The sequence below is a fragment of the Barbus barbus genome, assembly GCF_936440315.1.
Source record: "Barbus barbus genome assembly, chromosome: 44".
In the NCBI taxonomy this organism is placed as follows: domain Eukaryota; kingdom Metazoa; phylum Chordata; class Actinopteri; order Cypriniformes; family Cyprinidae; genus Barbus; species Barbus barbus.
The window spans coordinates 20,751,549-20,762,779 of NC_136722.1; the positions used below are offsets into that span (position 1 = coordinate 20,751,549).

The following is an 11,231-nucleotide window of genomic DNA, read 5'->3' on the forward strand; positions in this document are numbered from 1 at the left end:
ATTGTACCAATTTTAACAATTATTTTTGCATTCTGCTTTCTGTTTATAGAGACAAGATTAAAGAGAAATTGTATATAATATAATACGTTTAAAGTTCAATTTAATGCAGTTTAATTTAATTCCTTTTACAGATTTTGACCATTTTTTAAATGACATGTTTTGAGAAAAAAATTGTGCTATTATTATTATGAATAATAATAATAATAATAATGATGCATGTTTAAAGTTTAATGTTATTCAATTTAATTTAATTGATTTATCGGACAGATTTTGACAATTATTTTTGCATTCTGCTTTCTATAAACTGTTTTAGAGACAAGAAAAATTGTGTAATAATATAATATAATAATACATGTTTAAAGTTTAATTTAATGCAATTTAATTTAATTAATTTTACAGAATTTAACCAATTTTGACAGAATTATTTTGCATTCTTATTTTATCCTCTTGAGAGCCATCTTTTCAGTTGTCCTAAGATGAACTGCACCACTCTCATGCCTCAATACGAGATTTATAGTATGTTAGCTGGCATCCAAACGTTCACATATAATTAGCGAGGAACACGAGACGATAAAAAGAAGGATAATCCGAGGCGTTTGGCACTTTAGGTTCATATGCGTGTTCCCTGGTGTCTAAACTCATTTCTTCTTCCAGCTTTCCTGTGAGATATACCCTCTTTTATCTGCTGATGATAGACAGCTGAGCTCCACACAGCAGGTCAATGTTTTCTAGCACCTCTCTGTCAATCACTTCATATCAGAGCAGAAATGCATGTAATACAGTAAAGACAGATACATGCGTGTTATGTAAGTAGAGAAATGACCAGAAAAGGTCTCCTCTGAGCTATGGATTATGCAGTGTATGACTTAAACATTTGGCCGTATCTAGTCAACGTTAGTGTGCCTTTCAGACAGGGAAGAGGTTTTGTGAGGACTGAAGTTACCCCAGGGGACCTCTAGAGGGAGAGAGAGTGTTCTGAGGTGCTTTTGGATTTGGGAACACTTGGCATGTTTGGTGCAGCTTCAAGAAGATTGAGGCCATTAAAAACCACAACCAGGATACAAGATACGCTGGCTCCTTGGATGTGGACTGCATGCCAAATGAACAAAGGGCTTTGGGCCTACAGGTGTATTTTGGTTATTTACTTGGCAGATGCTGTTGTCAAAAGCACTTTATTGTACTTTTAAGTGTCTTGCTGAAAGACACTTTGGGCTACAAGCTTTAAGTTATAAGCCCAAATATATAACCATATTTAACCATTTAGTGTTTATTCCTTGTTTATTATTTTTTGCTGAAGACTGTTAGCTAACTGTTGTTTCTTTGTTAATGCATCTTCATTTTTGAAGCCCGTCAGTCATTCATGTATGATTATGGATGTGTTCCAAATAACAAACTAGTCAATGAGAAAGATATCTGTTAGCATTTCCATTAATCTCATTGACAGTCACACATCTACTGAGGGACTTTCTGGAAGTATGTGAGCTGCTATGGAAGACGTGAATCTTCATTGCTCATAGGTACATTTTTCATGAGCCAATCACATGAGCCATAAATGCGATATTAATAACATTCAGGAAAATGATGCCTGAAATTCCTTTTTTGTAGTATTGCACACTTAGCCTCAAAAATATTGATCACTTGGAAAATGTCTACTTTGTAATATAATGAAATATTATATATGCTATGTGATTATACATTGCTTACAAATGTTTTGTTTTGCCAGAGTGCACAACCTTTGGATTACGAGTCCGACTCTCTAACCATTAGGCCACGACTAAGTTAGTTTTTGTTTTAATTGAATTTTTAGTCATTTTTTGTTTTGTCCTTTTGTGCCATTATTATTATTATTATTAATATTTTTATTTATTTTTATTTAAATTTTAGTTTTAGTAATTTTAGTACTTTTTCTTTTACTTCAGTAAGTTGCCAAATCTAATTATTATTTTTATTATTCTATTTATTTATTTTATATTTTCTTAAGTTATTTTTTTTGGTATCTAATATTTATATTCTAAGAAAATAAAATATTTTAATTTGTAATTTTTATATTTTGCAAAAACTTTTCATATTTAATAGTTTTTTTTGTTTGTTATAAAGCTATAAAAATAACTCTGGAACATAGCCATTGCTGAACTCCAAAAAGGTCAACCAATGTCACTCAATATGATTTAGGCCAGGGCGGACCTGACGCCGTACTCTGTTTGCCAAACCACGCCACTGAACTTTCAGAGCTGATTCGCTTCATGGATCACTAGCTAATAAGCCAAACGAGGCCTAATTAGCCTTATAGAAACATCAAAGCTGAACCCTAAAGGCCGTCCGAACGCTTCATTAGCAATGAAACACCCTCACAGAGAAGATGTGACCATGGCAACACGTACAGATGGAGTATAGATCACAGATAAATAAGTGACTGTTGAGCTTGGCTAGTCAAAAATACTTTAAATTCCATCCTGTAAAATCCTTTGTTCATCTTTAGAAGTGAAATATCTGTTTTTTTTATATTAAAAAACAAAAAATATAAACATTTGTATCTGTGGTGCTTTCAACCTATTGTTTGTGATTGTGAGTTTGGGGTGGGGCTATACATTTGTCTGACCAATGACAGACAAGGGGTGTGTTCATGGAAACCTGTGTGAAAACAGTCACTATTTTGGCAAATCCAAGTGAGGCTAGAACTCATAACTTTTACAGATTTGATCATTATATGGGCTTTTGGAAAGCTTTGCGATGCTAATGCATTTTAATGTGTGATTTAACCTTCATCCCAGCATGCAATTTGAGTTGCCATAACTGTTTTGCTGCCTCCATATATCTGTACATAATATGTGTGTGTGTGTTTCTAAGCACATAGTGTAGCTTATATTAAAAACGGTCTTTTTCACACAATGGCGCTTAACTGCTGTCTGTTTTAGCTGAGCTGTGACACCAGACACATGGGATCTCTTGCGTCACTTGTGCTTAAGTGAGTGTAAGTGTGTGTGGGCAAGGGCTATCACTCTCTGGTATCGGTTTTCACACGCACTAAATTATTCATCCGGACACATACCAAAGCATCATATCGCACATGGGATCTCCATGGCTACCCCCTCCGTCTCATGCCCTCCATCAACCGCTGCCGACTGTTTTGGCCAAATGTCAGAGAATGTCACAGTTCTCTAACGCATCTAGCACACTTTTAACCTCTCAACCCAGTTCCAAACAAAACATTTTCATTAATTCGCAGTTCATTCCCTCCAGAGAGAGCTTTGTGTCTGTTGCTACAGTACATGTTCAAAATGGAGTACTAGCAGAATGCATGTTGCTCAGTATGCACTTGTACACAGCCTTGTATTTTGTAGTATGTGAAGCACATCTTATGGTATCCTAAAGTGTTGTTCATTATGTTGCATCTTTAATTTAGTGAGTGGCATCATTTTGCATCTTTAATCCACTGTCTTATGTTATGACTTCTGTTAAAGGTTTTTTATGCAACCATTTAGACAAAAAAGGTTCTTCTATGGCATTGTGAAGCACCTTAATTTTTAAGAGCGTACAACAACAAAAGTAATTTTCAAAGGTTATGTCAAAATTGCATTTTCATACAGTATGGTCAGTGTCTGTGCCATGTAGAAGTGAGCTCGGCATCAAGTCATCACTGGATTGAGCTGCAAGGACATTTTTCCAGGTCCCTGCAGTGTCAACAGAAAACCCCAAAGATCTCAAGAGAGCTGATAGTGTCATGTGCGTCTGTTCAACACCAGCAATCACCCGTGCCATTAAAGATTGAAGAGCAACAGTCTCTTTCGGCACACTAACATTACGCCAAGGAAAACAGCAAGAGACGACGCGAGACAAAAAAGAAAGAAAATAACGTCCGGGGAGTAAGAAAGCTAGAAATAGACATTGCATACAGACAGAACCACGCGTTTGGGTTGCTCTGGTGCGCTCGCTTCTCACAGGACAGATAAACAGACGGATGTGTCGTCCCCTCCACGGTGAAAATCTGCTCGCCGTACAGAGCCAATCTGACATCAGAGAGACCATGTGTGAACTCAACATGCCACATGAAGCACAGAGCACTACAATCTTGCCTGGAAATGCACACGATGACACAATGTACGAGCAGAATGCATGCATGCATTGACACTTGCACAAGCATGCAAACGTATGCATAGTATGACGTTGAAAGAATGCATAGTATGACGTTGTGCGCAAATGCAACAACCGTTAAAAAATAAGAGCTGAGGAAAAGCCAACAATCTACTCATGTCCTCAGTAGGCCTCAAGACAGGAAGTGGCACTCAGAAACACTGCAAAAGCATAAACACACGATGAAGGGAACAATCTAATAAACATTTGAGCTTCTGTTCATTCATGAGCCTTCAAAAGAGACTTTCATGTTGTACTCAGGAACAAAACCGACCTAGTCAAATGGCTCCATTATTCAAAGGGTTCTTGTGATGGAATCTGTCAGCCGGTGAGAAAGACAGAACTGAACTCATTCAGTTGTGCCATCACAGACTCTGTGCTCAGCAGGATGCAACCTCACTGCCTTTAGTACACATATAAAGTTAAAGCGAAGGACTTATGGGATGGGTTGAGCATTGTGTATTCTCTTTGAAGCTGTGTGTTGCGTTGAGTGCCGAGTGAGAGAGAAAAACCCAAAGCATGACAAAACCCAAAGCATGGCTCTGAATAATGTGATTTTGCATCTGATACTCAGAACAGATTAGCTAAATATAATATGACCTGTTCAACCCAAAACACTGGCATACAATTAGGGCTGGGGTGGTATTTTGAATATTTTTGAAATATCTGAGATGACGATTCTTCCTTACTCATAGGCATGCGAGCATTTTAACAGTGTTTTTGATTAAAAAATCATTAGTCAGATTTGTTTCGATTCATTTACATGAATCAGTTCAAATGGTTTGATCAACCCCAAAATGCTGCTGTACATTTAGGGCTGGGCAATATAATGAACAGTTATGAAATATTTGAGATGATGGTCCTTCCATGTCTTACAACTCTCAATTATGAGAGCTTTAAAACATTGTTAGTATCATTAATTTATCAAAGAAGCATTTAGAGTTTGTTCAGTGTGTCTGAATCAGTTTAAACTGTGCATTTATATGAATCAGTTCAACTCTAATTCAGTGATTCATTTGCATCATTGCTCAAAAGTGTTCATGGATGTCTCTTCATAGTATTTTTCCACTCTAAATGCTGGAATTCAGTTAGGGCTGGGCAATATATTAAATATTTATGACATATTTATTTAAGATGATTCCTTCCTTCTCCTACGATTCTCTTTGAATTTTCAAATTAGCATTAGAATTTGTTCAGTTCATATACATAAATCAGTTCAAACTGTCCATTTATATCAATCAATTCGGCTCTGATTCAATGAATCATTTGCATCATCACTCAAAAATGTTCATGGAAGTCTCAGCATAGTTTTATTATTCTCAGCATAAAAAAATGTTTTAGTAAAATAAATATTGCAGTTTATGGTATGTGATGTTATATTGGTAATGAAAGCTTAGTATTTTTAATAATTATAAATATAAAAACAGTATTGTTTAGGTATTTTATATTATATTTGGACTGTATTTGAACTTACTTGCCTATTTTGTCTAAAAGAAGTCTAAAAGTTAGTTTGGAGTAAGTGCAAAAGTATGTAGATCTATATTATAATATCATGGATTCTTTAGTTACGTCATCCAGTGTATGCACGTGTATTTTGGGGGTGATTCACTGTAGCCATGGTGGTAAAAATAACATTCGCTCTTGTTTTAATGTAAGATTAGCAAAATGATAGAAACTGCAATACAAAGATGGAGGCTGAACTCCATCTGACTCCTATTCACGCACACACATCATTTTATATGAAGTGACAAACATCATCCAAACATGTCATTCTGGAGAGAATACGCCTTTGTTGGAGAGATGCGACAGAGCTTTATCTGTTCACAGTGACGTTTTTCTGTAGACTGACAGCTCTGGCGCTATTTTACAGCTTGCTGCGTGCGTTTTCGCAAGACGTGACGACTTAAATCTATACAATGAATGAAATAACGCCTCCATAATCCAAACGATTTATATTAATACAACTTTTTCCATTTAATAAATCTTACTTTTTAATTAAAAAATAAATCAGTTGTGTCCCCGGGAGATAATTCCTCGGCTGGTTCTGGGAGGCCATTCTTCAACTGAAAGCCTCGTAAAGACCTCCAGAGAGCAATACGTATGGAGAGCGCGAAAACTGCCAAGAAAAGATTACATGTCCATTGTCAGCTCTAAATAATTTGGCTTTCTGAAAGACCAAATAGTTTGTCAATGGTTTCTTTTATAACACACCTCACTGCCTTCGCTGCACACTAGTTAAATCCCTCTTTTGTCTGTCTGTCACACACTATTAATAATGTCTCTCTCCAAAACACACACATGCACATGGAGACAGAAAGCGAGCGAGAGAGAGAGAGACCTTGTCTACTGTACAGAGAGTGTGTACATTGTACGTTTGAATAGATATTGAACCATAACACAATAAAACTTGTTTAATGTGTCTGGTAAAGCAGTGTTAATCATGTGGAACTGCAAGGACGGGAGGAAATTGAGGTGATGCTGTGGCCCAGTGACCAATCAGCTCCTGACCTCAGCAAAACCTGGACGGATTTAGGTTAAACTACTGATCTGTCATTTAGAAAGACAGAGACTTGTCTTATCCCTCCAAAGCCAATGTATTTGTGTGTACAGGAAGCTACCAATATAACCCTCTGCCACTGCCACACCAGCAGAGCATGTAAGCCAAACCGCACCAATAAACTTCAATGTTTTACATCAGTATCCTTTTATAACCTCAGACAAGTGGAAAATGCATTATGTCTGTCTCCTTAATGCTTTTTTACCCTGGCAGATTGAACGTTTGATTCATACAATGTTTCCTTAAAGGGACAGTTCACCTGAAATCAAAGTTCTGTCATCATTTACTTGCCCTCATGTCATTCCAAACCTGCATTCTTAAAAATGAGGGTATTTGCAGCAATGCCATAGAAGAACTGGTGTGAAGAACATTTTGTTAATCTAAAGAACTTTTTTCCCCTATAAAGAACCTTTTGTGGAATGGATGTTAAAAGTTCTTCATCAATGCCATTAAAGAGAATTAATTTTTTTAAGAGTGTGTATGACTTTTAGGAACACAAAACAAGATATTTTGAAGAACGTTGAGGTCCAAAAAGCATTGGAACCCATTGGCTATCATTGTATGGACAAATTTTGTGTACAGTCTATTGGTTTTAGTGAGTAAATGATGACCGAATTTTCATTTTTGAATAAACTATCCTTTTCACTCTTGAAATTAAATGTTCCAAAAGAGTGTTTTTGCAACAGTGTCATAGAAGAACCAAGTTTTCTTTCACTCTTAAAAATAAAGACTCTTTATCGGCATCTGTGGTGTCATGAAGAGCCTTTAACATCCATGGAAACTTTCCATTGCACACTGGTTCTTTATTGTGAAAAGGGGTTCTTCGGATTGTTGAAATGCTCAAATTGTTCTTTGAAGAACTGTTCCCTGAAAGGCCATGAAAGCCTGTTTTTTGGAACCTTTCTTTTTAAGAGTGTACGATCTTGAAAATAAATGTTCTTTGCTGGCATCAATCCATGGAACCTTTCCAAATCACAAAATGATCTTCATAGAGGAAAAGAAGGTTATTTAGATTATTAAATCTTTACTAAGAAAAAAAGATGTTTCTTTTAAGAATTGTTCACTAAAAGGTTGGGGAACTTAAAATGGTTCTTCTATGGCATCATTGCGAAAAACCCTCTTTTGGAAACTTTATTTTTAAGAGTGTCATATGAAGAATATTTTAATAATCTGAAGAACCTGTGCAATGGAAAGTTTCCATGAATATTAAAGCTTCTGCATGAAACCATTGATGCCACTGGTGCTTTCTTCTAAGTAGAAATCCAAATCAGTCCAGTGAAGAAGTTTGTATCAAGCTGATCTGATTCATACTCTGTATTCCGCTTTGCTTCTACAATGGGATGCTTAAATACATGGTGACTGAGGACTTTAAAGTACATGGTACTGTAAAATGTTATTGAATTGCTGCTGTCCTGAGAAAGCCTCTAATCTCAAAGGGTCTAAAATAGCAATCTTCTGAGAGACAGAAAGAATAACGGTTGTCAGGATGAAAATGTAGGGCGTCTCAAGCTATTGTTTGCTTTACCGCAGATTTTAGGCTCCTTAAAGACATAAAGGGCATCTGACACAACTGTCAAGCTCATAAACAGGCGGTCAGCCTCTGCAACAACGTCCAGCGCTAGAGAAGAGAAACTTGAACACACTTCACTATTCCAAACAACACAAACAGCTGTCTCATTTGAGCATAACTTCTGACCAACTAAATTCACAGCGGACTTTTATAATGTTGGCACGTTTCGAAGGCAAAAGCTTTCTTTGCTGCTTTGCATGAAATGCCGCTGCATTTCTAGTAAAAATGAAAAGCTGAACTGTAACAGCATGTTTACCGTAACAATATTGAGGCTGTAATGACAGGTTGACTTCTTTGGTTACTGGCCGGATATCAAGTCATGTCGAGTTGATTTATTCCACCCTTTGGTGAATCAGATTGTGCCAACAGAACAAGCCTCAGTGTATGTGTGTGTGTGTCCAAAACAGCAGGAAAAGAGAACATGCAAGCTTTTAGAGCGGAATAATGGAAGTGTGGACAAAACTCCTCTTTCCTCTGAATGAACACTTATTGTGATCGGAGGTGCAACTACACAAGCACTTCACCGTGTTTTTGAACAAATTATCTATAGACTGAAGTAGCAATATCATGTTATGCATTACAATAGTGATAATACAAACAAAAGTGTATTTGCTTCACAACACAAGCTGCATGCTGCTTTTTATTTACTAAGCAACTGCACTGTCACTTGAACACTAATTCCGACTGTGATCCCTTGTGTGATACATTTGCATTTTTAACATTGATTTCATTAATAAGTTGCTGTATAAATCATAAACCTTCGGTCTTAACAGTAAACATTCACCAACAAGTCTCAGAAATAACGATGCAAGCCATTCATCTGCATTGTTGTCATTTGATAAACTTTAATTTTCGTGTTATAAAGACGTGCAAAGCTTGAATCGGTGAACTGCATTAGTAGTTTGCATGCAAAATGGCTCAATCCAAGCAGGGTTTGTTATGTATATAGAGATGTGAAGGACATCATCATCATCTCTTCTGTGGATCTCTTACCTCCACACTGAATTGCTGCTCCTCACCGTCCACAGCACATACAATCCACAGCAAGAACTGCGCGCACAAGCAATTCAACCCTCTTCTATTATGCAGTGTTAACAAAACCATCATGACCCGTATTTATTCGTTTTGGCTGCTTTTATTAATAGTCAATAAAAAAGCAAAGAACAAAAGAAGGAATAAATCCCCCTGGTCTCAGTGGGTTGGAAACATTAGAGGCAGACAAACAGTCGTCACGTCGAGAGATATAATAATAATGATATCATATCACTCCGGGAGACACTGATCGCGTTGTTTGCTCCTTCAGAGTTCGTCTCTTCTTTGTCTCCCGGAGGCGCAGATGCGATGATGATGCTCAGATAAGTCACATTTAGTTGTGCTGCTCCTCTTCTGCTCAGCGCGATGGACTGCGAGTTTTCAACCATACCTCTCCCCTCTGCGCATGCGCACTGGGCTCCGCTCGAATCCCACCTCAGCGGAGAACCCACGGAGAGCAACGTCACGGAATCCTGGATCAGAAACCCAACACCAAACTGGAGTAAATCAACAGATACTGTACTATAATAATAATAAATATTATTATTATTATTAGTAGTAGTAGCAGTAGTAGTAGTAGTAGTAATAATAATTATTGTTATTATTATTATTATTATTAATAATAATAATAATAATTATAATTATTAATAGTAATAATAATAATTATTGTTATTATTAATAATAATAGTAATAATAATAATAATTATTATTAAAACTAAATTAATATTAATATTTAATTGCCTTTATTAAATTTGACATAGGTTAACCTATTTATATTACTACATTTCAAAATCTACCAACATTTATACAGTACGTTTCGGTAAATATAAATTATACACACATTTACATATTAAAAAAAAAAAAATACACATTTAATAAGAAATTATATATATATATATATATATATATATATATATATATATATATATATATATATATATATATATATATATATACGTGTGTGTGTGTGTGTGTGTGTGTGTGTGTATGTGTGTGTGTGTGTGTGTGTTTATAAAACATCACTACGTAAAATTGTGATTTAGTCTTGATTCTTTTGTATTAAGGTTAGTTTTAATATATATTTAGTAAACTAATTTAACAATATTTAGTCAAATAAAATTAATATATCTTAATTAGTTTAAATAATATCTATATGTGTGTGTGTGTGTGTGTGTGTGTGTAATTTATAACACATTAATAAATAATATTTTTATTTAATTTTTGTACTTTTGTATTAATGTTAATTTTAATAATAATATTTACTAAGATAGTTCAGTAATATTTAGTAAGTAATAAAATAAATATATTTATATTCATTTAAATAATAATAATAAAAAAAGATAATATTTAGATGTATTCTTTGTTCTATTGTTTTACATCTAGTTCGGTGCCTTTTAACATGCAGTGTACCGTTCATGTCCACTAGAGGGCATCTCTCATGTTCTCTTACTCTATAAAAAGACGGGACAGTACAAATTCCTCACTTTTTATATACATAAAAGTCTTCCCATGCAGCTGTTTTTTTTGTTGTTGTTGTTTTTTTCAGTGTGCATCTGTCAAACTACAACCGTTGATCTCACACGTCACTGACTGCAGCAAAGATGGAGGGTTTCCACTGACCAATAGCAGCTTTCCTTCAAAACATACTCACCTCAAATCATGCAGCTTATCGAAAAAGGTGTGATATATATATAAATCCACTTAGAACAGCTTAGCATTTAACATTTGAACAGCAGAAGTACAAAAACAGCATGTATTTGGGTTAAAAGTGGTCAGCATTGTGTTTTTTGCTGCTTTTGACATGATGATTGCTCTGTTTTCAAATCCACAAACTCTGCCAGCTGGATCTATGTATCTGTCACATTTCAGCCACATGAATGGAGATCAGCCAGTGAAGATGAACATGATGTGCTCATCAAAGTGGTCCTGCAAAAGGTCCTT

The 11,231-nt window shown here is 35.6% G+C and overlaps 1 protein-coding gene across 1 annotated transcript in view; it reads right to left on the reverse strand.

Moving 5' to 3' along the window:
- The window catches only part of LOC306863172 (matrix metalloproteinase-16-like), a 59,276-nt gene extending 49,584 nt beyond the window's left edge, over positions 1-9,692 (reverse strand). Inside the window, exon 1 of the mRNA XM_079406383.1 lies at positions 9,252-9,692. Coding sequence (XP_079262509.1) covers positions 9,252-9,365 — 114 coding nt within the window. The 5' untranslated portion in view covers positions 9,366-9,692. The remainder of the gene's footprint in view (positions 1-9,251) is intronic.
- Positions 9,693-11,231: the final 1,539 nt, after the last annotated feature.